The sequence below is a fragment of the Budorcas taxicolor genome, chromosome 7 (genome assembly GCF_023091745.1).
Source record: "Budorcas taxicolor isolate Tak-1 chromosome 7, Takin1.1, whole genome shotgun sequence".
NCBI classification, from domain to species: Eukaryota; Metazoa; Chordata; class Mammalia; order Artiodactyla; family Bovidae; genus Budorcas; species Budorcas taxicolor.
The window spans coordinates 65,644,914-65,672,740 of record NC_068916.1 but is presented as its reverse complement, the minus strand read 5'-3'; the positions used below and the strand labels follow the sequence as shown (position 1 = coordinate 65,672,740).

Below are 27,827 nucleotides of genomic sequence, written 5' to 3'. Positions count from 1 at the left end.
CACTGACAGCCCTACACACTCCTATATACAAAGTGAAGTTCTTTCCAGTTCTACTAGACCTGTGCCCCTTCTTTAGCACTTTAAATATAAAGTTATCTCTATGCAATGAGTACACCCCCACGTCAGTAAGCCTGTTCTTAACTGTGGCAAACATAAATGCCTATTTTATACTTGATCTTAGTCAAAAGGCCAAGAAGTAACTAAATGCCTATTTTAATCCAAATTTTTTAGGACATCTGTGTAGGGCTCATAGTCACCAGCACGCCAAAGCACCTTGATTCAGAACCACTGACTGAAGCTGCTTTACCACAAATCTTACAACAATAAATATATATTGCAGTCAAAATTCTAGCTCTGCTCTTGTACCTGACTTACTGTGTCCAACTGTTTGCAACCCCATGGACTGTAGCCCGCCAGGCTCCTCTGTCCATGGGATTTCCCAGGCAAGAATACTGGAATGGGTTGCCATTTCCTACTCCAGAGAATCGTCCCCACCCACGGATTGAACTAGCATCTCTTGTGTCTCCCACATTGGCAGGCAGATTCTTTACCACTAGAGCCACTTGGGAGACTTATGACAGCCCCATATTGTTGGGCCAAAAGGAAAGACTGGAAACAAAGTCCTAAACCAAATCTAGAACTTCAATTTGTCTAAAAGTCCAGTAATTAATAAGCGAATCCACCACATATAATGGAACAGCACCAGGAAACAGAATTAAAACCAATTTCCAAGTAAGGCCCAATAATCAGCAGAGCATATGAAGTAAAGAGACAATTCCATTTACACAGTTGCTCATTAAGAGCTTTCTACAGAATGAGACATTTTGTATGCAAGACAACTTGTGGAAAATGGAGGCAAGTTGCATCCATGTCAACAACCATCTTCTAGAGCCAGCAATTCAGTTTCGAAAGACCAAACCTTCATGCCAGTGGTTAAAAAGAAATCTTTATTTTACAAAATTAAAAACATAAATAATATTTACAAGCATCTTAAATACCAGCTTATAATACTTGACATTTTTTAATCATTTCAAATTGAGTTTTCCATAAGCTTTTAAAATGCAAGACTATTCATCCACTTCAGTGAGTTACCAGTTTTCATTTCCACTATTCCAAAGGAGTTTTTGGTTTTTGAAATTGTCCATACTGTAGTCATTCAAAAAAAAAAAAAAAAATACAGCATACTTTTTAAATGACTAGTTAAAAAAAAAATTCACAATCCTGAGCTTCCTTACCCCAGTTGTGCATGATGGGATACTACTCCAAGAGAACCCTATAAACCAAATTCCTTACTGCCCTGTTTACATGTAACCACTGTGACTTTTTTAAAAGATTCGCCTTCCTTGTACTCACATTAATCCATGTCCCTAACTTCTCAGTTTGCTGAAAAGGAAAAGCACAGAAAACAGAGAAGAGAGGTGGGAGAACAGAGACAACCATCTGAAATCACATTACTGAAAATATAACAGACTTACGACCCAAAACCTGCTCTCAGTAATTTCCAAGATATTTTATGAAATGAAAACTTAAAATGATTTCAAATGATGCATATGTCATAGCTAATCTCAGTGGCACAATGGAACAGACTTGAAGACATTTAAGTGGTTAACTTAATACCCATTCTGGAGTTCCTTGTACATAATGCATAGACAGATGCAGTAGAAATTTGTTTTTAAGGAACGTTTTCATTATCTGGTCTTCTCAGCACTAATTCATTTCCACATAATAATACATAAGACCAGCAAAGTGTGAGGAAAGCAAATGTCCTTGAGAAAAGTCAAAATAAACAAAAGAAAGAAAGGAAAAGGCTCAACATCTATAACCCACTTCACAAGCCCATCGCTTGGTTCCACTTTTGCTCGAAGTCCTCAGCTCAGCTGAGGTTCACAGCAAGAAGTCTTCATCCTCAGAGATTAGCAACAAATTTAAAAGAAAAAGAATGACAACAGGTAAGAGTTATATACATTTTACTAGTTTGTTTCCAACTTGTCCTGGATTTTAAAAGGTGTCAAAGGAGCCATGGATGCTGGTGGCAGGAGGTACCTGGAGAAGAGAGGCTTAGGGATGAGGAATAGGGAAGACGTTACAAATTCAGAGCAAACTTCTTCTGGATCTAAAATAAAGTCATCTTTTGTCTTCAGTAAAACAAAAGTCTGTCTGTAAACGTAGATGGTAGGTACAGTTTGCTCAAAAAAGCGTCTTCTCTTGGGGAGGAAGGTGAGTATACACGGTCAGCACAGGAAGCACCACTCTGGAGCCGGGCCAGCCTGCAGAGCCTCGCCGCCATCACTGCTGCATGTTGTTGATGATCGCCAGGATGCTCATCTTCTCCTGGGCAGAGTCCACATCCTCATTCTGCTTCTGGGCCACTCCCGTGCCTAGGCCATAGAGCCGCCCACAGTACTTGGCATCATCAATACTGTCCTCAAAAAACAACTGCAGAACAGGACAGAGAACCCCTGGTGAGAACCATGCCAAGAGTCAGGCCAAGAATCAGGCCAAGCCGCAACACTATGACATCAGCACCTCCCAGCTTTCTTAAGGCCTTGAACATCTAGCCAACTAGAAGCTAACTTCATAAATAAAGGCTCCAAACCTCTCCTATGCAGTCGTTTCATGTTCCTTTCTCTCTATACAGGTTCCCCTTTCAAAACAGACTTCTACTGATACTTTCCATGAGTTTTCACGGCCAAGATCCCTCTGCTGCTGTTGCTGCTTTTAGTACAACGGCCTCTATCTCATCCCTTCTCTTTATTTTAATGAGCACAACGGTTAAAAGCTTGAGCTCTAGCCTCAGACTGACTCACTGTGGTAAAGTCACTTCAATGCTGCTTAAGGCACAGATTCCGGTCCATAAAATGGATAACACAGTAATAGATTGTTACAAAAATGGACATGAAGCACACACCGCAAGGTGTGTCACCCTTCTGGGCACTCCTGGGCAGGAGAACGCTCTGCTGGAGGTTGAGGAGGTGGTCCAGTGTACGGCAGCACTGTGGGATATTCAGCAGCATAACCCCACTCCCCAGGTTATGAGAGCCGAAAATGTCTCCAGACACTGCCAAGGGTGCCCCAAAGGGCAAAACTAGGAGCATGATGTTGCCAGCTTTGTTCTTCTTTCTCAAGATGGCTTTAGCTATTGGGGGTCTTTTATGCTTCCATACAAATATTAGGATTATTTGTGCTATTTCTGTGAAGAAATACCCCACTGGAATTTTGATCAGGATTACATTCACTCTGTAGACTGCTTTGGGTAGTATGAATTAACAAAATTAATTCTTCCAATCCATGAGCCCAGAATATCTTTCCATTGACTTCTGTCTTCTTCAGTTTCTTTCATTAATGTCTCACAGTTTTCAGTGTACAGGTCTTTCATCTCCTTGGTAAAATTTATTCCAAGGTCATTTTATTCTTTTTGATGTAAATGAGGCTGTTCTCATAATTTCTCTTTCTGATAGTTCACTATCAATGTATAGACACAAAAGATTTTTTATATTAATTTTTTTATCCTGCAATTTTACTGGATTCATCTGTTAGTTCTGAAAGTTTTTTGATAAGAGTCTTTGTGGTTTCCTATATATAGTATGTCATCTGGAAATACTGACAGTTTGCCTCCTTTCTGATTTGAATGCCTTGAATTTCTTTTTCTTGCCTAACTGTTCCAGCTAGGACTTCCAAAACCATGTTCAATAAAAGTTGGCAAGAGTGGGTATCCTTGTCTTGTTCCTCATCATAGAGGAAAAGCTTTCAGCTTTTCACCACTGAGTATGACATCAGATTGGGACATTTGATAATTAATAGAACTCAGCATAAAATGAGTGAGTGGTTTAACAAATGTGTTCACATTACAGAAATCAGAAGAAAAGCAAATAATTGCAAGGATGAGCACTGCAAGGAACACTAAGTACACTTCTAGACTTGAGCATGCTGAGTAACCTCCATTTCAAAATGTTTCTTTGCCTCTCAAATCAGTGTGTTTAACATATGCATAACAAACACACACCAAAAAAAAACCCTGCTTTCAAGGTGGCCATCAACTTCCAAGAGACACTATAAATTTCCAAAAAGCCTTTTGCCTTACCTCTTTCATCCTGAAGAATGCCATTCCCGTCAACAGTGAGTCTGAGCCTGCCTGGTGCTGCCTTCCAATTCTCTGCAAATCCAACTGATCAGCAACTTCCTGAAGACCTCCCTGGAGAAGGAAGGAAAACACATGTAATACTACAGACCCAACTTCTCTACTGGAGTCACCGATGTCTGTCAACTCTGTCTGTCTGCTCTACTGGAGTCAACTATGTCAACTATTTACTTAACAGGCCTCACCCCAGACTATCCCATTTTTAACCCTCCAAATGATACACTGTCTTATATTCCACCACTTTACACTCCTTTTCTGTATTAATCTTGTCAGGCCTCTGCCACTGAAAGTCCTCACTGCTGGAAAACAAGGTTGGGGAAAGAGTAAATGCCAGTGCCGTTCTAGATGGAAGCCTCTTAGATTAGCAATTTTTAGGGGAGAGAGTTCTTAAATTGTTTAGAGCTAAAACTCCTCTGAGAGTCTGGTACACTGCAAACCCTATCGCTAACAAACTGTACACATACCTCATGTCTCCAACTGTTTCACTAGGTTCGTGGGCCCTAAGTGAGGAATGCCTGCCTTAGGGTGAGAGAAGTAGAAGGCTCCGTGCATGCCCAGGTCAAAGACAGTTACCACGCAAATCCCTGTGCCAGTCTACTCTACGTGCACCCTGTCTAGCACCAGACTGGCACCCGGCAGGATTTCAAGGACACACGCTCAACAAACTACAATAAAGCACAATGACAAACCTACATTTTTATCTTTTTCTTGTTGTTGTTACTATATATTAAGAAAAATACTGTGTACCTTAAGATTTTTACAACTCTTCATCAGGTATTTGACATCATAAATGGATGGGAAGAAAAGATTCAGAATATGAAAGAATTCATGTTCTTCTTCTGGCAAACGAGAATCTGTTAGCAACTTTACCATGTAGCCGAAATCATAGCCACTATAAGGAGAAAATGAGGCAGTAAGGTAAAAGAGTTATCAGCAGTTATCAGACCCCAGCATTCAACTGCCCATTTCTCAGAGTTTATGGTGCTACTTCATGTTAGGAACTTCAGTTTTCCAAAGGACTCAAGTTTATCCTATACTCTGAACTTTCCATTAAATGACAACCTAACAGATTAATATGGGATATATGTAAGTGAATCCAAGGGTTTATCAATGTGGGTTTTACACATCAAAAATTTAAAAGCAGTGAAAAGTAGAGAGTTCCTCAGTGGTCTAGCGGTTAGCAGCTTTCACTGCGGCCTGGGTTCAATCCTTGGTCGGGGACTGAGATCCCACAAGCAACGCAGTGTGGCAGGAAAAAAAAAAAATACCTCTCAAGGAGAATGTGGTTTTTAAGTACCCAGGAAACTCCAGGTCAGCCATTTAAATGACAAGAAAAGGTGACCAAGTCTTCTATCCTTCCCACCCTCCATCTTTCCACTTGGCATATACCCCCTGACAGCCACAGGACACAGCCTAATACTGTGTGAAATAAATCAGCATGAGCTCCAAAGTGTTTTTTGAAAAACTGAAATGTAAGCAATAGTTATCATTTCAACTTTATAACTGCTAGTGAACAATAAGAGTGCCAAGAGGACTGCAAAAGTAATGTAAGAATTCGACTGCCTGCTCCCAAAGCAAAAGAGAAACACTGAGACTGACCTGTGAAATGAGAGCCATTTGACGTTGTCACAGAGAACCACCCCAGATGTCATAAGCAGCTCTGCAAAGTGCAGTGTGTCAATCCCTTCCTCTTCATGCTTCTGAAACTGCAGTCCTGAGTTAGCGAGGAGATCTATGGAATCCTGGGAGTACATGTCCTCTCTAAAAAAGAAGGCATTCATTTCTTAGCTCCTAGCATAGTACAAGGAGTGGGCAACAATATTACCATCACTATATAAATCACAGAACAAGTATTCTTGAATTGCTCTCATACTTTAAGAATAAATCAACTCATTCCTTCCAGTATTCTAGCAAACAAAGTAATCTTATCTGTAACAGAAAGAAAATGGGATTTTTTTCCCCTGCAAAATAAGTGTATTCATTATGAAAGATCCACATTTTCTCATTTAAAGAAAAGCAGAGTCAATCAATGCAAAAATTTAAAAATAACACAAAGTGGAAAAAATAACTTTATTATAATGCTATCACATAGAAATGACTGTTTTAATTCTTTCATCTCAGTTTGGTTGGTTGGTTGGTTTAGTCGCTAAGTCGTGTCTGACTTCTGCGACCCCACAGACTGTAGCCTGCCAGGCTCCTCTGTCCATAGGATTCTCCAGGCAAGAATACGGGAGTGGGTTGCCATTTCCTTCTCCGGAATATCTTCCTGACCCAGGAATCGAACCTGGGTCTCCTGCATTACAGGCAGAGTCTTTACCGACTGAGCTATGAGGGAAGCCCTCATCTCAGTTTACATACCCTGTTTTCTCTACCCACAGACACACCTCCATCCCTGTATCTACATATCACAGACTATCTTTCCAGACCAACACTCACAGATATAACACATTCTTTGTGGCTCTGAAATAGTATTCCACTGTAAAGATCCATTAATCTAAACACAGGAATATTTATAATACCACATAACAGAAATGAAGGTTTGTGTTCTCCTCCTTTTCCACTAGATTCCACTGCTTGCCTTTTGTTTTTCACATAAACTTAGGACAGAACGCTAGAAACCAAAACACCACAATCTCAATTTTTTTCCACTAAACTGAAACCAATGCTGAATCACAATCTTGTTCTTACTAAAATAAACACTATTCTAAATACAAACACCAATCATGCAATAAATAGAACCCTTATTTTTCCTGTGTACTAAGCTGTCATCACTGTACAAATAACAGGCTTTGGCTAAGGACTCAAAAACTACAGTTAAAGGAAAGATCCAGATCATCTCCTGAAATTATTCTCTGAACCTCAAAGAAAACTCCAGAACAATAATCAAAAAATTATTTCTGACCTATCAGATGCTCCTGGTCCCAATTAAACAAAGCAGTTTTCAAGAACTGGGGCCCAACAGGAAATACACTAACACCACCTCATTTAATGAGCAAAACAATGATCTCCCCAACTTTTCCCCTTAAAAATTACATCCTCCTCAAAAACTTCGAAGAAGAACTATGATGTGATCCAGCAAAGCCACTTCTAGGTATATATACAAAGGACAGAAAATCAGTATCTCAAGGTGATAGATCTCTGCACATCCATGTTCACAGCACCACTATTCACAACAGCCAAGACGTGCAAACAACCCAAAGGTCCATCAATGGATGAGCAGATGAGCAATACACAGCACATACACACAGCGGACTATCACTCAGCTAAGGGAGGCAATTCTGCCACATATGACAACATGGACGGCCCTTAAGGACATTTGTTGTTGCTGTTCGGTCGCTAAGTGGTGTCCAACTTTGCGACCCCATGGACTGGAGCACACAAGGCTTCCCTGTCCTTCACTATCTCCCGGAGTTTGCTCAGATTCATATCCATTGAGTCAGTGATGCTATCTAACCATCTCATCCTCTGCCGCCCTCTTCTCCTTTTGCCTTCAATCTTTCCCAGCATCAGGGTCTTTTCCAATGAGTCGGGTCTTCACATCAGGTGGCCAAAGTATTGGAGCTTCAGCTTCAGCATCAGTCCTTCCAATGAATATTCAGGGTTGATTTCCTTTAGGATTGACTGGTTTGATCTCCTTGCTGTCCAAGGGACTCTCAAGAGTCTTCTCCAGCACCATTATGCTAAGTAAAATAAGCCAGTCACAAAAAGACAAATACTGTATGATTCCACTTATATGAAATATCTAAAGTAGTCAAATTCATAGAAACAAAGGAGAATGATGGTTACCAAGAGCTGGGGGAAAGGAAAAAGGTGAGGTGTTGTTCAATGGATACAGTTTCAGATTTGCGAGATGAAAAAGTTCTGGAGGTGTGCTTCACCACAACGCAAATACACTTAACATTACTCAACTGTATACTTAAATATGGTTAACATGGTAAATTTCATGTTGTGTGGTTTTTACCACAGCTTATTTCTAAAGTGCATAAAAATCTGCCCACTATCAGATAGGCTTCAGTTTCAATCACCCTTGATTAGCATACTCTCTATACTTCATTTCTATTATGAAAGACAGTAATAACACTATTTACAGATAAGGAAGCTGAATTATAGAAGGTAAAATAACTGACCCAAATTTGCCCAGCTAAGAAATGGCAGAACTGCAATTAGAACCCTGATCTAATTGGGGAATTGATTTCCCTTTTACATTTTACACAACCCTACTAAGATATAATTCACATAGTGAACAATGCCCTCATGTAAAGTGTGCAATTCAATAGTATATTCACAGAGTTGTATAACCACTATCAATCATGTGCCACCTCATCACCTCTAAAAGAAACCCATACCCATTAAGCACTCACTCCCCATTACCTCCCCGCTATCCACCCTGGACAATTACCACTCTTTTCTCAAGGACCTATTTTGGACATTTCAAATAAACAGAATCATAGGATATGTGATCTTTTGTGTCTGGCTTCTTTCCGTTAGCATGATGTTGTCAAAGCTCGTGCATGTATAGCACATGTCAGTACTTTCTCTCTCTGGACAGTCCAGTAACATTCCATGGCATGGAGATACCAAATACAGCCATTCCTCAGATCACAGACATTTGGACTGACTGTTTCTACATTGTGGCCTTTATGAATAATGCTGCTATGAACACTCACAGGTTTTTACACTGATGTATGATTTCATCTTTTAGGTGCAATTGCTGGGTCATACGGTAACGCCATGTTTCACCTTTTGAGAAACTGCCTGTTTTCCAAAGAGGCTGCACCATTTTATGTTTCCAATAGCAATATATGAGAGTTCTAATTTCTCCACACCCTCATCAACATTTGCTATTATGTCTTCTTGATTATAGCTGCCTAGTGGGTATGAAGTAGTTTATTTACTGTCTCATGGTTTTGATTTGCATTTCTCTAATGACTAAGGATGGTGGCCATCTTTTCACAAGCTTATTGGCCATCTTTAAATCTTCTTTGGAAAAATATATATTCAAATCTTACGCCTATTTTTAACTGAGCTTTTTATTGTCAACTTGTAAGAGTTCTTTAAGGGAGGCTTTTCTTTCTGATATTTGTTACTCCATCTTCTGACTGACTACTCTGTCCACCCCCTACTTGGGTTTGAGGGAAACAAAACTTAAAAATTAATAAAATCAGTTAAAGTCACAGTCTGCACAAATGTAGAAAGTCTAAGAATAACACTGAGAAGTGTCTCAGACACTTACGTAAGGTTGAATTTGAAGTTGAACTGCCAGGTGTTGATTCCAGAAGGATATTCTCCCTTCTCATTTGTGAATGTAAGGCCCAGCTGAATGATTTTTAAAAGGTCAACATTGCACCGTAAAAGCTGATACTGGTAATCTATAGAACTACGAAATTCACCAATGGGTCGTACCACAACACCTGGAAATTCTGTGTCCTAGGAAAGGAAAAAGTCTCTTGTCATAAGGTTTCACAAACCACTGGATGCCGACTTGATCATTCATAAAAAAATTTTTATCTCCATTTATAAAAGCTACGCGACAAACCCCAAGCTCAGGCACAAAAATTCACCTTAAAATACTGATTTCATTAATCTGCAGAAGGAGCACTGGAATCATGAAGCTTTACACAACAACTTGGAGATCTAAGCAGAATGCGAACAGAAGTAGTTGACTAACTCTGGGTCCATTAAGAACATTCTCAGTTTGGGAATTCCCTGGCGGTACAATGGTTAGGACTCAGCGCTTTCACTGGTTGGCAAACTAAGATCCTACAAGACATGCAGGGTAGCAAAAAAAAAAAAAACACCACCATTCTAGGTTCATATACAATTAACTAGGAACGGTTGAGGTTGAGAACAGAACTCTATGAATAAACACAAATACAGGACCATGAGACAGCCATTAGAAAATAATAATCAAGAGCCAAGCTTGGCTTAAAGTAAAAAGCCCGGAACAAGATCAGAGAGAGAGTTCTGAATACCAGCCTGAAGACATAATTCTATACTCTCCACAGCAGGAGTCACAAACTCCAGGCAGTTAAAGTAAAGGAGTAAAGCACACAGAATATGAAAAGGGTTATGAGTAATGGAGACTGGAGCAAACTAAAGAGTACGCGCCTCCCCTAAAAGAGGGCCTTGATTTCACTAGGACGCATGTCTCCCTCCAGCTACTCAACACCGGACAGGAAAGTGGATCCTATGGTGCCCATTTTTTCCAGATATACCAGAAATCTGGAATTTGAGTAAGATCTCTTGACTTTTAAATGCTGCCAACTACTTTTTAAAAAGTGCTTTAACACTGTCAAAGTCACCAAACCTGTGGAACACATGTGTCCTATGGGCTGAGACAACTTCTATTTAAAGACAGAGTAACATCATCAATAATCTAAGATCCTGCAGGTTACACCCTTCTCAGACACACAGGCTACCTTGATGTTTCATAAAAGCAACATAACCTGCCAGCATGCTTAATTTACCATGGCTTTAGTGTAATCATTTCTTTCAAAATTTCATAATAAATATTCCCTAAGTCCGTTTCAGAAGGTGAGTCAAAGAGAGTAGAGCTCCTTACCATGGCAATATAACTGTAACTGAGCACAATTTCTCGGATCTTCCTCATCTCTTCTTCCAGATTGCTGGCCCAGACTTCACAGATGACCTGGCTGTTCTCCACAAGTGCCGCAGGCATCCTGAAGAAACTTGAAGGGGCTTTCAGCAGACTACGTTGGAGGGCAAATCAATGGCTGATCTGATCTACATTCAAAAACATATTTTGAAATCACATTAATTTACACACTGGCATTAAGATGTTAACAAAACAAAGACATCAAAACAATGCCATCACATCATCAGCTTAAACTAAAACATTAAGACTAATGTATTTATTCTCCCATTTATACAAGGGAGAGACACACACCAACACAGACTTTGGCTCCGTTCCTCAGTTCTTAAACTTGAAGAAAATAAATAAAATTACTTAAACATGAAAAAACTTTTGCCTAAGCTGCCCTTTAGCACAGAAATGAAGCTATTACCCTAATCCAGTTTTTGAGCCCTCTCCAGACTAACTGAAGACTAAGATAATCCCCTGTGAATACAAATATGTCCTTATACAAGACTTTCACATCACTCTGATCACTCTGCACACAGACCAAATCATGGAAACATTTCTAAAGGAATCACTTCAGGAAGTTTAAATGTACCAGGATCTCTGAAAGCCTGACAGAATGTGGACCTGAACGCTTACGCTGAAGTCTTCACACTGTGATGAATATGGGCATGGGAATAGCCACCCCAATCCCCAAAAAAGGAAATTCTTTTTCCCCATCAAAAAAAGTCAAATACAACCAGAGGCCAAAAGATCAAGAAGTGAGAGATTTAAGTTGTAAAAACCAATCCCAAGGGCTAATCTGAGCAACTACAATGAAAATCAGAATTTGAGTTATTAATGTCTACTTTTCACCATGTAATATTATAAGAAGCTAAGCAGCAATTCAACAATAAAAACAGAGAAGATAGAGGTATAAATAATTCAACCAGAAGCAACATGATTTACAATGTATATTCTGGGAGGAAACTGGGGAGGCAACAAGATAAACTCAACCTGGTTCAGTTTTAAGAGTAATGCTATTACTATGGAAATGATGTGCCTGGTTATAAAATGACAAAAAAGGAGCTTATCATAAGGGTATTTACTTAAAAAGCAAGCCCACGCACAGATCCTCAACACAATTTAAGAGTGGGCTCCACTGAATATATTCAAGGGAAAATTCCTAGAAAGAGTAAAATGAATCTTTGCTTGCAAGATGCTGTTGTTGTTATTTAGCCGCCAAGTCATGCCCGACTCTGCGACCTCATGGACTGCCGCACACCAGGCTTCCTTGTCCTTCATTATCTTCCAGAGTTTGCTCAGATTCATGACCACTGAGTCAGTGATGTGATCTAACCATCTTATCTTCTGCAGCCCCCTTCTCCTTTTGCCTTCAATCTTTCCCAGCATCAGAGTCTTTCTTTTCCAATGAATCAGCTCTTCGCATCAGATAGCCAAAGTATTGGAGCTTCAGCTTCACCATACTGGAGCTTCAGCTTCAGCATCAGTCCTTCCAATGACTATTCAGGGTTGATTTCCTTTAGGACTAACTGGTTTGCTCTCCTTGAAGTCCAAGGGACTCTCAAGAGTCTTCTCCAGCACCATAATTCAAAAGTATCAATTCTTCGGTGCTCAGCCTTCTTTATGGTTCAACTTTCACATCCATACATAACTATAGCTAGGCAGATGCGTAGCTACAGTCATATAGCTATGACTATATCAACACCATAGCTAGACAGATGCAAAACTAAGAATGTGGATCAAAACAAAATTGGCATTCCCACGTGCTATCATTTCTGAGACACTTCTGAAAAACCGTCTGTAACCAACCTCTGAAGCTGTGAAGCTCGCTCAGTCGTGTCCAACTCTTTTGCAACCCCATGGACTGTAGCCTACCATGCTCCTCCGTCCGTGGGATTCTCCAGGCAAGAATACTGGAATGGGTTGCCATTTCCTTCTCCAGGAGATCTTCCCAACCCAGGGATCAAACCCGGGTCTCCCTTATTGTAGGTAGACGCTCTACCATCTGAGCCACCAGGGAACCTCTACCAAGCTCTGAAGATTCCACTTATTCAAGTTACTCCATACTTTGACAGATGCTTCTCTGAAATTATAGTAGATTTTCTGTAGTCACTCTGAAACTTAAATAGACTCTGTGGCAGGTTCCTAACAAATATGCGTGAACACTTCTTAAAGGCAGAATTCATTTCTTCTCATTTTTATTCTACATACAACAGGCATAAAGTAAAGGCGTGCAAATGAACTAATCAAGAACATCAGAAAATGGCAAAAGTTCACACAGAGTGTGGAGTAAATTCCAATATTTGACCATTATTAAGAAAATGCTGGGGGGAATTTTCTGGTGGACTACTGGTTAGGACTCAGCACTCTCACTGCGGGGGGCCCAGGTTTGATCCCGGGTCAAGGAACTAAGATCCCACAAGCCATGCAATGTGGCCAAAAGAAAGAAAGAAAGAAAATGCTGGGGCCCAAAACCTTAGATTCTAAACCATGCTCAAGATGTTCCCCTGCAATAGGGCATAAAACCATTTCTATGCCCATTAATGTTGTATCAGTACCCCTTCATGCACTTCCTTTTTGGCATCACATCAAACACAACCAAAAAACTACTTTAGGGGAAGTGGGTATCCCTAGTGAGATATTTACATAAAAACAAAACAAAAGCAATTCAAGCAAAAAATGTCTTTGTCCTCCAAGCACCAAAGATCAGGCTTAAAAAGAGGACAATTGGATTATTTTAACTCTTAGAACAAGGTTCCCGAGCTAAGAAGCTCTAATGTCAAAGCGTTAGTTGCTTAGTCTCAGTTGTATCCAACTCTTTGTGAGTCCATGGACTGTAGCCGGCCAGGCTCTTCTTGTCCATGGAAGTCTCCAGGCAAGAACACTGAAATGGGCAGCCATTCCCTCCTCCAAGGAATCTTCCTAACCCAAGGATCGAACTCAGGTCTCCTGCATTGCAGGCCGATTCTTAATGTTTTATCAAAAGAACTCAGGGAACAATCTGAAGAGGTTCCCTCTGGTCAAACAAAATACCATCTGAATATCTTTATGGATAATTACTAAAATGTATTATGACCTCTCAGAGATTTAAATCCAAGAGTTCATAATGGGTCTTCCCTGGTGGCTCAGTGGTAAAGAATCCGCCTGCCAATGTAGGAGACACGGGTTCGATCCCTGGTCAGGGAAGATCCCACATCCTGCAGAGCAACTAAACCCAGGCACAACTATTGAGCCTGTGCCCTAGAGCCCATCTCCGCAACAAAAGAAGGCACCACAAGAGAAACCCTCGCACCACAACTAGAGAGTAGCCCCCGCTCGCTGGAACTAGAGAAAAGCCCCAACAATGAAAAATCAGCACAGCCAAGAAATGAATAAATAAATAAATAATTTTTAAGAGTTCATAATCAGCTAAGAAAATACATTTCATTGGGCACCATTAGAGAATGAGAGTGAATGGACTTTTTTTTTAAAACATGTATCTTGTCTTTCCTATATAAACTATAACCCCAAATAACCAAATAGCTGAAGGAAAGTTTCTCTTTAGAGGTGGTATAGCTAAAAATAAATACGGAGTGATAGACTATCACCATTTTGTAACTCCTAACGAATTTAAAATGGCACCCCACTCCAGTACTCTTGCCTGGAAAATCCCACGGATGGAGGAGCCTGGTAGGCTGCAGTCCATGGGGTGGCTAGGAGTCGGACACTACTGAGTGACTTCACTTTCACTTTTCACTTTCATGCACTGGAGAAGGAAATGGCAAGCCACTCCAGTGTTCTTGCCTGGAGAATCCCAGGGACGGGGGAGCCTGGTGGGCTGCCGTCTATGGGGTCGTACAGAATCAGACACGACTGAAGCGACTTAGCAGCAGCAGTAGCAGCAACGAGTTTAAACATCTGGCATTTCTATGGAATATCTAGAAAAGGCAAAAAAAATCTATCAGACAGAAAAGATTACACGGTAGAATGGGACTGAGAGTTATATAAATGGGAATGAGGTTTATCTTATTGAGGAGACAGAAATGTTCCCAAACTCCACAACAATGATTATTGCACAACTCAAAAAATTTAATAAAAAGAAAAAAAATCACTGAATTTTACATGAAAATGGGTGTTTTATAGTAATGTAAATTACATCTCAATAAAGATGTTAAATAATCACTATGGCTGTAATCATCACAAAAAGACCACCAGGTATTATGTGCCTCAAAAAACAAAACACATCACCACAATGAAACTGCCTTGCAAAAAAAATTTAACTTGAATCTGACCAAGTTTCTATATTTAACTACTAATATACAGAAAATAAGGACACAGGAACACATTAAATGACACCAGAGAAACTCAACCAACAAAATCCAGAAACTTCTACAGGAAACTAGAGAATCCAGCTTTTTCAACAAATAAATTACAAGAAATAAAGGTAAAAGACTCTCAGGATATCTATCAATCAATCAAAACATACAGACCTTAGTTAAACTCTGCTCTAAGCAACTCATAGGAAAAAAAATTCTAACATTTTTGAGACAAGTAGAAGTCTGAACTGGAGAAGGAAATGGCAACCCACTCCAGTGTTCTTGCCTGGAGAATCCCAGGGACAGAGGAGCCTGGTGGGCTGCCGTCTATGGGGTCACACAAAGACGGACACGACTGAAGCAACTTAGCAGCAGCAGCAGCAGCAGCAGAAGTCTGAACAATGTCTGATTTTTTTGGTTTCAAGGTTTTCTTTACTCCTCTTTTTTTTTTTTTGGTGTTACATAGCAGTTAATAGTGTTTTTTTTATAAGTTCTCACCTTTTAGAGATAATGCAAAATAGTTGTAAGTGACTGGACATAAAATGTGAGATTTGCTTCAAAGTAACAGTGAAGAAAACTCACAACAACTTTTACAGTACTATCATTCTCCACAGGCTTCCCTGGTGGCTCAGCGGTAAAGAACCCACCCACCAATTCAGGAGACTCAGGTTTAATCCCTGGGTCAGGAAGATCCCCCAGTGAAGGACACAGCAACCTACTTCAGTATTCTTGCCTGGGAAATCCCAAGGACGAGTAGCCTCGAGGGCTATAGTCCATGGGGTCGCAAAGAGTTGGAGATGACTTAGCAACTAAACAATAATTTTTCTCTATATTTTACAGATAAGAAAACTGAAATTTAAAGACATTAACTTTAAAAGGTAGTATTATGACTTCCATTTCCAAGAAAATTCTTTTTATAATACAGGGACTGGGGATTAACAGGAGTACAAACTATTATATATAAAATAAGCTATAACAATATACTGTACACAACGAATATATATAGCCAATATTTTATAATAACTATAAATGGAGTACAACACTTAAAAATTGTGAATCACTGTTGCACACCTGTAACATATAACTTTGTACATCAACTAAAATTAAATTTTCTTTTTACTTCTTTTTAAAAGCTAACCATTGTTATATGTGTGTGGGTACGCTCAGTCCTGTGTGACTGTTTTCAACTCCATGGTTGTAGCCCATGAGGCTCCTCTGTCCATGAGATTTTCCAGGTAAGAAGAATGAAGTGGGTTACCATTCCCTTCTCCAGGGGATCTTCCTGACCTAGGGACTGAACCCAAGTCTCCTCCATCTCCTGCACTGGTAGGCACGTTTTTTACCACTGAGCCAGCTGGGAAGTATGTATAATCACTGTTATAGTACTGACAAACAAGGAAGTCAAAACCAGACCACTGGCAAAATATTTAAGACATGCTTCCACCAAACCCTTATCTAGGAAAACTATGCAGAAACAAACAATAGCTTGGAAGCAGCAAAATGTAGTGCCACTCGAAAACTGAAAAGGAATGTTCAGTTCAGTTCAGTTCAGTTCAGTTGATCAGTCATGTCCGACTCTTTGCAACCCCGTGAATCGCAGCATGCCAGGCCTCCCTGTCCATCACCAACTCCCGGAGTTCACTCAGACTCACGTCCATCGAGTCAGTGATGCCATCCAGCCATCTCATCCTCTGTTGTCCCCTTATCCTCCTGCCCCCAATCCCTCCCAGCATCAGAGTCTTTTCCAATGAGTCAACTCTTCGCATGAGGTGGCCAAAGTACTGGAGTTTCAGCTTTAGCATCATTCTTTCCAAAGAAATCCCAGGGCCGTTACACACATTTAATTTAGCGTAAATTACTACTGTCAGCCTAAAGCAACGGAAATAATGATGATGATAATAAATAAAGCTAACAATTCTGCCTGCCACTTTCCACTCAGTGAGCACAAGCTCCAGTATGAGCCCAAAATGGGGATCAATAAACATACTTTTCCCCATGGTCATCAGTCCTCTTCCTAAGCCTCTCAGTGCCAACACAGCACAGGGCACCTCATAGTGTAGAATGACTCTATGCCATTCAACCGTGTGTATCTGTTCAACACAGCCCCTAAAGGTAACCTAATTACTGTACCTGGATTATAACCAAAGAAACTGTAATAAGTTTCCAAACTGAGGGAGAAGACTTCTTTAGTAGAGTAGTGTTAAGAATCCATCTGCCAATGCAGGGGACACAGGTTTGATCCTTGATCCAGGAAGATTCCACATGCTGCGGAGCAACACTGTGTCACAACTACTGAAGCCCGCTCGCCTAGAGCCTGTGCTCCACAAGAGAAGCCACCACAATGAGAAGCCCACAGACCGCAACTAGAGAAAAAGCCTCCACAGCAACGAAGATCCAGCAGAGCCAAAACTAAATAAATAAATTATCTTTTTTTAAAAAATGAAGGTGACACAACTGCGCTAGATTTACTGAGAAACACAATGGCCATTTCCAATTCTGCACTTTCCTAAGTGAAATGAAAGTGAAGTCGCTCAGTCGTGTCCGACTCTTTGCGACCCCATGGACTGTAACCTATCAGGCTCCTCTGTCCACGGAATTTTCCAGGCAATAGCACTGGAGTGGATTGCCATTTCCTTCTCCAGCGGATCTTCCCGACCCAGGGATCAAACCCAGGTCTCCCGCATTGTAGACAGACGCTTTACCGTCTGAGCCACCAGGGAAGTCTTAATTTTGGTTGCATGCAAGGTTTGCCCCTCAGGCTGACTTGAAAACCTGACTCCCACAGAAGCTACTCCACTCTATATGAAAGCAAAATACAAGCCCTGATACCTGTTGCTTGCCAGTACTAGACTGTGTAAGGCCACTCAGGAGTTCCTGAGGTGTCTGCCCTGTGCTCATCTGTAGAACAAATTGAGCAGATCGCCCCTCAATGATCTACAGTGTAACTTCTCCAAAACAAAGCTTCTTACTAACTCAGTAAAGCTCTGAAGAGCAACTCAAGAAAAAGTCAACAGAATGCTTTCTCTGCAAGCAATCCAGAGAACCAGACCTTGCTTGGGAAAAGCATGTTTTGGTTTTTCTGGGTTTGTTTTGTTTGAGGCTGTGTGTGCAGTTCAGTCCAAGGAAACAATAAAAAAGACTTCCCCATTCTAGCGGACAGGACAAAGGCTTTGCAACGCTCGGCTAAGAAGGAAAAGGAAGTAAGCAGCACTTCAGAAGAAATGGCAGCCTCCTGGAGGGGGGTTCTCCCTATCCCGGCCGCGGGGCCCGCCGTCCTCCGCCCCCGCCAAACAGTGTCCCAAAACACCACCCTGGACCGAACCGCAGTTCAACCAGTTTTAAAAACTACCCTTGTGGCCCGGACCTGTGAGCTGGCTCCTCCAGAGCGAACAGCTCTGGTTCAGAAAGCCACCGAACAGCAAGGAAAAGTTGTGAGGCCGCAAGAACCAAGAAGGGGGAGGCGTGCGAGGTTCCAAACTCAGGTCCCCTGCCTTACATCTTCTTCCTTCATCCTTCTCTCCTGTTCTGGATCACTTTCCCACTGCAAACCACCCTTACCCCTCTCCTCCTCCTAACCCCACTTTTTTTTTTTTTTTTTTGGTTAAACAAAGATATTTAAATTACACCCCTTAGGGCCAAAGAGACCTAAGTTCGAAGCGAGGACGCGAAGGAGCTATGGGGCTTTGCCTACGTTACTTAACCTCTCTCCTGCCTCAGTTTTCCCTTCTTTTAAAATGGGTTTAATGATGGCATACATCTCGGAGGACTGCAGTAGGGGTTAAAAGAATGAAGCACATAAGGTGCTCTTCAAGCTCCGGTACACAGTACTAGAATATTACTGTCGTGTGCTAGTGGTGGTTATTATGACTACTATTTTATTTGATGGGCCTCTTTCTCTTCTCATACCCTTTCCCTCACGCACGCTCCCACTCTCTTTCCTCCCGCCAGGCCCCTGATGGCCTCCACACTCTCTTATCTCACCCTCCTCCCTGATAAGCCTGGACCCGCTTACCCTGACAGGCAGAACCCGCAAAGCGCGGTCAGACGGGCTGGCGGGAGGGCTTCCCGGGAGCGGCGACGGTGGCCCTTGACCCGGTGTTCTCCTCCCCCTGCCCCGGATCGGGTCCTAGAATCGAGCGGCCCAGTGAGATGGGCGCCCCTCGGGCCCAGAGCGGCTTCACGCACCGCCTCCAAACAATCTGGCGTCACCGCTCTATCCATCCGATCCGCCCGACTCGCCTGCTCCTTTCGCGTCCCTTCTGGCGCGCGCGCGCCTGACTCCACCCGCCCCTCCCTTTCTGCGCGCCCCGGCGATCCTGTGCGTGTTCGCCCAACCTGTGGCCTCGCGGGAGCGTCGCGCGAGCGCACAAACGGCAGGGCGGGGCGACCTCGAACGACGCACGCGGAATACAGGCCCCTCCGGCCTCCGCGCGGTTCGTTGTGCTGGTTCATTTCATCAACACCACTGCTCCTCCATCTCGGTTCGCCTTCCGCGCACGCTCAAATGAAGGGGCGTGGCCTAGGGCTAGCCTCCTCCCAATGGTGGGCGTGGCCTAGCTAGACTAAAGGCCGAGGGCAGCGCTGGGTCTGTCCGACTCAATCTTCATATTAACGACTGGGTTCTTTCTCCCTTCTCTGAAGGACCATTAAAATCGGAGGCAGCAGACTTTCAGGGAGGTTTGCTGGTCGGGGGGGAGGGGGTGGGTCGAGGGGAGGGAGGGGGAGGGGGGTTGTCCTGACCCCTTCCTATAATGTTAATGCCGCCCCCTGGACACTTCACTTACAAGACATCTACCTTACGACTTCCTTTCTGACAATTGGTTGGCAGTGGGGCAGCAACCCCAAATAAACTCTAGGTGACATCCACCAAGGCCCGCTCCCCACCTCCTCGCCTCGGGGAGCAGAGCCAGCACCGCTACCATAGCAACCAGCCCTAGGGTCTGTTCGAGTTACAAAGAAGACGCGGCTTGGTTGAGGAGGCACAGTGTGAACGCTGGTGCGCTCCCGCTTTCTGAGAAGCTCCGAGACGTGTCGGGTGCTAAGCGAACTTTCCAGATCTTCGTTGTCAGAGCAGTGAGGTCCAGGCCTAGCTTAGGTTCTTTCAAAGCCCGCACCTGCCCTCTGATTATCCGTGAATCTTGTTTGGAAAGAGAGCTCTTTGCCAACTCTTGTTCTTGGCAGCTTGACCGAGCTCGGATGCAAGGTTGCCTCGTGTTCTCCGATGGTGGGAGAGCAGAACACTGACTTCCTGAACAGTTAGCAATTCCAAGCAGCCCTCACAGTCACTCACGCAAAACCTCCCGTCCCTGTGAGAAGGTGCAGACTCCCCAGAGCATAGAGAGTCATCCTTCTTGATGTCTTCCCTTGAAGGAGCTGTTGGTACTGCTGCTGCTGCTGCTGCTAAGTCGCCTCAGTCGTGTCCGACTCTGTGCGACCCCATAGACGGCAGCCCACCAGGCTCCCTGGGATTCTCCAGGCAAGAACACTGGAGTGGGGTGCCATTGCCTTCTCCAGCTGTTGGTAAGTGGATAGCAAATTCAACCCCAGCGATGTGAACGCTCATCCCATTAAAAATGCACTTTCTGAACACTCCTTCCCTTTCCGTCTCCGAAGGAGTATCTGTCTCCTTATCCGTAAGAGGGATATGAAAAACAATCTCACAAGATGTTTGTGTTAATAAATGGAAAAACGCTGTACAAGATATAGAAGTGTATTCAATAAAGCATTGTTTCTGGCCTGTCTCTGTTATCCCTGAAATATTCAGTATTTGTTAGCTCTGCTGCAGGCTTAACAATCATTCCATTCAGCAATACTGTGATGGAGAAGGCAGACAAGACACTCCCTTCTCCCGGCCCTGTGAGTTTCTAATATCCTCTCATCCACTCTGTCATAACATTCAGTACAGGGTAGCTCTATCAAGAGCTAGCCACATGAAGAACAGCCTGTATTCTCCCCACAGCACTGGGCCTGGTGTGCACTGAAACAATGAAGTAGGAAACATACCCCATCTTCTCCCCTCTCCAACACCCCAAACCCAAAACTGACTGTTCGTTTCTCAGGTTACACAAGTGTAAAACAAACACCCTGATGGCTTGTATTTCCGAAGACCTTAAGTGTTTGTTGCAAACAATGGATTTTATACTGCACTTGCTTATTGCAAAATTAGAACAACTGTGTAAAATCACTGATTCTTAATAGGAGGGAAGTCCCAGATGAAACAACAGTTAGAACTGGACAGGGAACAACAGACTGGTTCCAAATAGGAAAAGGAGTACGTCAAGGCTGTATATTGTCACCCTGCTTATTTAACTTATATGCAGAGTACGTCATGAGAAACGCTGGGCTGGAAGAAGCACAGGCTGGAATCAAGATTGCCGGGAGAAATATCAATAACCTCAGACAGGCAGATGACACCACCCTTATGGCAGAAAGGGAAGAGAAACTAAAAAGCCTCTTGATGAAAGTGAGAGAGGAGAGTGAAAAAGTTGGCTTAAAGCTCAACATTCAGAAAATGAAGATCATGGCATCTGGTCCCATCACTTCATGGGAAATAGATGGGGAAACAATGGAAACAGTGTCAGACTTTATTTTTCTGGGCTCCAAAATCACTGCAGGTGGTGACTGCAGCCATGAAATTAAAAGATGCTTACTCCTTGGAAGGAAAGTTATGACCAACCTAGATAGCATATTCAAAAGCAGAGACATTACTTTGCCGACTAAGGTCCGTCTAGTCAAGGCTATGGTTTTTCCTGTGGTCATGTATGGATGTGAGAGTTGGACTGTGAAGAAGGCTGAGTGCCGAAGAATTGATGCTTTTGAATTGTGGTGTTGGAGAAGACTCTTGAGAGTCCCTTGGACTGTAAGGAGATCCAACCAGTCCATTCTAAAGGAGATCAGCCCTGGGTGTTCTTTGGAAGGAATGATGCTAAAGCTGAAACTCCAGTACTTTGGCCACCTCATGCGAAGAGTTGACTCATTGGAAAAGACTGATGCTGGGATGGATTGGGGGCAGGAGGAGAAGGGGACGACAGAGGATGAGATGGCTGGATGGCATCACTGACTCGATGGATGTGAGTTTGAGTGAACTCTGGGAGTTGGTGATGGACAGGGAGGCCTGGCGTGCTGCAGTTCATGGGGTCGCAAAGAGTTGGAGATGACTGAGCGACTGAACTGAACTGAACTGGAGAAGAATATATTCAATAATATATCACATTTGAAAGAAAAAAAAATACTTGCTTTTGAATGGCACACATTATGAATGATCATTACAGTAAGTGAGACTTAAACATATTCTGAGCTGGGAGAGCATATAGATTTTAAAAACCTGAGGAACATTGGTTGTAAAATCAGTTTTCCTTAAGAACAAGACAGGATGATTTCCTTAGCCAGCCAAGCCTTTCTGTTATTACTAATTCTCTTGCTCTCCCTTCCTCTCCCCGTTCATGAATGTAACAAACTCATCTTTAGTGTAATAACCAGATTTCAAAAATCCCTGTAATTTTTTTGTAATATGACCAGCATTGAGAATCTTTTCTGAACTTCTGCATTATTCTGTAATGTTCCAGGAGCAATGGGACCCCAAGGCTTCAGAATATCTCTGAAGATTTTAACCAGATGTGTTTATTTGGAGTTTGGGATGAGGGATATATTCCAGAAAAATTGGTAAACATAGCTATAAAAATCTAACTTCCATTAGATCTGGAAGGAGCCTCCAAGATACTCTTATCAAACTTGCTCATATTATAAATGAGGAAACTGAGACCCAGAGAGGCAGAGGTCACAAAACTGGTGAATGACAGTGCCCAGTTTGAGCCCAAATCTACCTTCTTTCAAGATCTCAGAACCTGTCCTCCCTTTAAAGGAGATCAGCCGAGGAAGGGACCATCTTATACAACCTTGAAGTAACGAGAAAGCTAAGCGAATCCTCAAAGACTGAATGGAGAGAAAAACCAGAGGACCAGGGAAGAGTGTCTCATTCATGCAAACTCTACTGTAAACCTACTATGTGCCAAAGTTATTAGTGTCACGAAGATATATAAAGCTTTTTCTGTCATTCCTACCTCCACTTGTACTAATCCTCCCATCCAGAATTTCCTTCCTTGTCTTTACCACTACTCTGCCTCTTTAAAATAGAAAAAAAAATTTCTGCATATAGTGATCAATAAATATATGCACATGGCAGTGATTCTTAGAGCACAGGAAAATAGGACATAGTGAGGAATAACATTAAAGGAGCGAGATAAGGCAGACCTTGGAAGTCAGTAAGGTTTGGTCAGTGCACAAGACAGACTTGAGTGGCCAGGAATATATACATTATACAAGTATCTAGATTATTGAACAAATACTGGTACCTCTAAAAAGAGCAATGATAAAAAAAAATGAACAAGTTGTACAGGATGTATTTTCTGAAGAAGCATTGAATGTTTGCTGAGCTTTGTGTTGTGCAGGGAATTAGGGAAAGATGACTAAGATGTGGTCTTTTAATTGGCCGGATAATGTATGGCACATGGAGACAAAGGGACAGCGTGCAACCTTAAGAAGAACATGTAGCTCTTCAAGGTACTAAATGGAACAATCTCTGCATGTGCATGGTAAGTAAAAAAGCAAGGAGCATAACAAGTATATATGGCGAGCTGTTCCTAAAAAGGGGAGACATATATGTTAGTATTTACAGAGATAAGCTCTGGATGGAAATACAAAAACATTAGTTCTAGGGGTTGCCTCTTGGGAGAAGTAGAGGACTGGGAAGGATGAAAAAAGACTTGCTTTTCACTGTACACTCTTTTGACCCTTTGGTTTTTTATATCAGACATACATGCTGCCTAGTAAAAAAAATTTTTCAGAAACTTAAAAATTCAATTCTTTTTCAAAAATCTCACCTTTTCACATCACGGGTCATCCTGTATCCTAATTTCACCTGTTTTACCTCTCCAGGGAGGGGTTCCTTTCCTGCATCTAGACTCAACAGCAGTAGTTGCCACATCTCTCCTCCCTTGGCTGCCCTCAGCAGCAACAGAAGCAATCAAAAGTGAGACAATGAGACCTGGTGGTCCAGGGAAGCTTTTTATCCACTTGGACACCCCATCTTCTGCCGTCGACATTATCTGACTCCCACGACTCTTACCAAAACTGCCTAATACGAGACAGTGACATTTTAAGTTGAAGATGTAACAAGTTTGGAAAAAGAAAAGAAGACAAAAGCTCAGAGCTCAGCCAAATGTGCTTTTTCAAGCCGTGGCTTGAACTATTTCCTCTTGGTTTTCAGATGTCCTTTGGCAAAAAGGGCGTTTTTGTCTCTCATCAAAATAGACCCAAATTCTTTTTCCCATTATGTTCACGTGCCTGGCCTGAGCCAGCCAATCGGCTTGGCCAGCCTCCCAGCCCACCCGAGTACTAGCAGGGTGAGAAGGCAGCAGCTGCCAACTGGGGGCTGAAGGAAGAGAGAGCTGGCTTGATCTGTGCAGGGACCTGAAAGAACTGGGAAACAGCCCACTGCAGAGGTGAGTGGTAGCTGGGCAGGGAAGCTTGTCACCAAGATTAGGACGCGTACAAGTTCATTTAAAGAAAGGCCAAGCATCCCCTTTTCACCTTTGCACCTCTCTGTCTTGCCCACTTACAGTGCAGGTGAGATCTGCCTCTGAGAAATGTCCTGGGATGTTTTCTTAGTACACAGAGTTCTCTCCTGTCTTGCTAATGTCTACATCCTCCGCCTGTGTTTTTACCATCTCCCTCCTCTGTGTAGTCCCATTTATCTAGCAACTGACAGATAATTCTGTCAAATGGATTGGGTTTGGCTTCAAAACCATGTGAAGGAGAAAACCCCAAGTTAGAATTCAAAAATCCAACTGTAAAAGACTATCAGGAAGCAACTGTGGTTGAATTGCCTCCTGTAAACTGGTATCCAGGGCCACCTGGAAGGCATGGGGCCAATTACAACAAAATTGCAAAGGCCCAAGGTACGTGTGTGGGCTAGGAGCTAGACAACCACATCCAAGCTGTTTTCAAGCAGCATGCTGGGATTTATCAACAGCTATTCCATGTTTACATTTGTGGATGTCCTGGTAGTACCCCAGGATGGATTCCCACAGAGGTTACCAAGGGAGAGAAATAGTGTGTGTAGATGGGGATGAACAGGGGGCCAGTGATTTTCAGGGTGCTCATATGGATCCTTTGAGGTATAAGGCAAGCAAGACAAGATAGAGACTTGTAAGTTGCTTCAGTTTCATAGAAATTCCAACTAAATTTCTCTAGCTGGGATATAAAGAGTCCATTCAATTTGGCAGAAACAAATGCTCTGAGTATTAGCTTCTGACCTTAGAAAGGAAAGTGTATAGTGTAGGGAAAGGTGCTGAATTGTTTGACAGCAAATGTTAGACACATTCTGAGGGCAAAAAAAAAAAATTTTTCCCCTTCTTTTGTTTATTCAACATATACTTCCTGAGTATGCTAGGCTTGTGTTTGGTGCTGTGGATCTCAGAGTAAACAAAATAGGCATGATTTCAGCCCGCCGGCCATGCAGTCAAGTGGGGCAGTAAATCTGAAGGGGTATAAGTACCCACAGCAAAAGCAGTGAAGAGGGCATTGCTAAAACTGTCGAGAGGGGGTCATTTTTGTCTCAGAGTTTAAACATTTCCTTCAAGCATTTTACCTTCTTGAATGAATATCTTTTCCCTCTATAAGAGTTTCACTTACATATGGACCTTGTCATTCTACCTTCTCGAAACCCTCTTTATCAGAAGCTTTAAGCTGGAGGCAGACTGCTCAGCTTTTCCCAAGAATACAAACAGCCTGAGAGCAGAGGCTGAAGTGATGGCAGTTTCAGTCCTCAAGAGACAGTAGCCCTCTCCCTCATGAAAAAAAATTTATGTTATTCTGAAACCACTTGTGATACCAGGCAAAGTGTTAGAAAGCCTGGATTTTGTCAGACAGTGTGGAGTTTGGAACAAGTCAGTTTTGCTATCTAAGCTTATCTCTTTACCTATAAAATGGAAGGGGTAGACCAGATGGTCTATCAGGTGTTCCGTTTCCCTAATAATTTTTTTTCTAATAATTTCACAAGATATTTACAAACAAACCATGTACATTCACATAAAATACTCTTGAGAGTCCCTTGGACTGCAAGAGATCCAACCAGTCCATCCTAAGGAAGATCAGTCCTGAGTGTTTGTTGGAAGGACTGATGTTGAAGCTGAACCTCCAATACTTTGGCCACCTCATGCGAAGAGCTGACTCACTTGAAAAGATCCTGATGCTGCGAGGGATTGAAGACAGGAGGAGAAGGGGACGACAGAGGGTGAGATGGTTGTATGGCATCACCAACTCGATGGACATGAGTTTGGGTGAACTCTGGGAGTTGGTGATGGACAGGGAGGCCTGGCGTGCTGCAGTCCACGGGGTCACAAAGAGTTGGACACGACTGAGCGACTGAACTGAACTGAACTGATCTTTTACCTATCAAATGGGAAACTTCATCAACCATGTAGAATATCCAGGAACCTAGAATCTGAAAGAACCAGGCTGCAGACAAAACTGCCTACTTCTCCCACCTTCATCCCAATCCCCTGCCCTGTCTTCAGAGTTTCAAGGCTCTGAACATCCACTATAGCTTCACTCTGTCATTTATCTAAATTCGGGATTCTACGATAAAAACTGGCCTAGTCAGAATCACCTACTTTCAAAAGAACCACACTAAAAAGCATGTAATTTGGATAATCTTATAATACCTATTGAAATCCCTTTAAGGGAAAGTCAATTCATTGTCATAAAGTATTAGAATACTTACTTTTAGTGCATATAGTTTCTTTCTCTGAATGCAGTCCTATAGTAAATGCCATTTCCTATCCTCCCCCTACATATTTTCTCACTTGGGAAATCAAAGTTATATAGTATTATGTTATTAAATAGAGCCAAGAAGCATGTCTTATTCATCTTTGTATCCTCTGTGGCTAGCATTGTATCTAGAACACAATAAATGTTTCTCAAAATAATGATTAATATAGAAAAACCATGCCCTATTTTACTTTCAGTATTAAAAAAGAAAGCACGCACACACAATATCTAATCCATTATTTACAGCTAATAGAGGCTGATCTTATTCCTTTTTGTCCCTGTACCACCTGAATGACACCCTGCATTCACCGACTTCAGCACATTCTATACATTGTGCAGACTCAGTATAATAAGCACTGAATTCAAGTTCTGCCACTAAATAACTGTAATCTGAAGCTGAATAATGAAAAATTTTATGCTTCCATTTCTTCAAATGGAAAATGGGGGCAACAGAATAGATGAGATTGGGACTTTCATGGTGGTCCAATGGTTAAGACTCCAATGCTTACAATGCAGGAGGCCTGGGTTCCATCCTTCGTCAGGGAATAGAGCCTGCATGTCACAACTAAAGATCCTGCATGCCGCAAAGAAGAGCCCGTACAGCCAAATTAAAAAAAGAAAAAAAAAGAATAGTTGAACTAAAGACAATGGTAGTTCTTAAATGGGAGACCTCAAAAAGTAGAGAAAAAGAAAAGAAGCACGATAAAAATGTAATGATTATAGTACCTTCGGTTCAGTTCAGTCACTCAGTTGTGTCTGACTCTTTGTGACCCCACAGACTGCAGCATACCAGGCTTCCCTGTCCATCACCAAATCCCGGAGCTTGCTCAAACTCATGTCCATCAAGTCGATGATGCCATCCAACCATCTCATCCTCTGTCATCCCCGTCTCCTCCTGCCTTCAGTCTTTCCCTTCAACCTTTCAATCAGGGTCTTTTCTAATGAGCCAATTCTTTGCATCAGG

The 27,827-nt window shown here is 42.3% G+C and overlaps 1 protein-coding gene across 1 annotated transcript; it reads right to left on the bottom strand.

Moving 5' to 3' along the window:
* Positions 1-1,079: 1,079 nt before the first annotated feature.
* CNOT8 (CCR4-NOT transcription complex subunit 8) lies at positions 1,080-19,171 on the bottom strand. The gene is made up of 7 exons (XM_052643602.1): positions 19,047-19,171; positions 10,701-10,882; positions 9,372-9,565; positions 5,738-5,899; positions 4,886-5,030; positions 4,082-4,192; positions 1,080-2,436 (listed from the first exon to the last, which is right to left on the bottom strand). Exons 2-7 carry the CDS (start codon positions 10,815-10,817, stop codon positions 2,287-2,289), a joined length of 879 nt encoding a protein of 292 aa, XP_052499562.1. The 5' UTR covers positions 10,818-10,882; positions 19,047-19,171; the 3' UTR covers positions 1,080-2,286.
* Positions 19,172-27,827: the final 8,656 nt, after the last annotated feature.

Coding starts and splice junctions, on each gene's coding strand:
- CNOT8 (XM_052643602.1), bottom strand. CDS start 10,817: ATGCCTGCGGCACTTGTGGAGAACAGCCAGGTCATCTGTGAAGTCTGG. Junction 5,900..9,371: donor AACTTCAAATTCAACCTTAC/GTAAGTGTCTGA, acceptor CTTCTTTTTTAG/AGAGGACATGTACTCCCAGG. Junction 5,031..5,737: donor AAATGGCTCTCATTTCACAG/GTCAGTCTCAGT, acceptor TTCTCCTTATAG/TGGCTATGATTTCGGCTACA.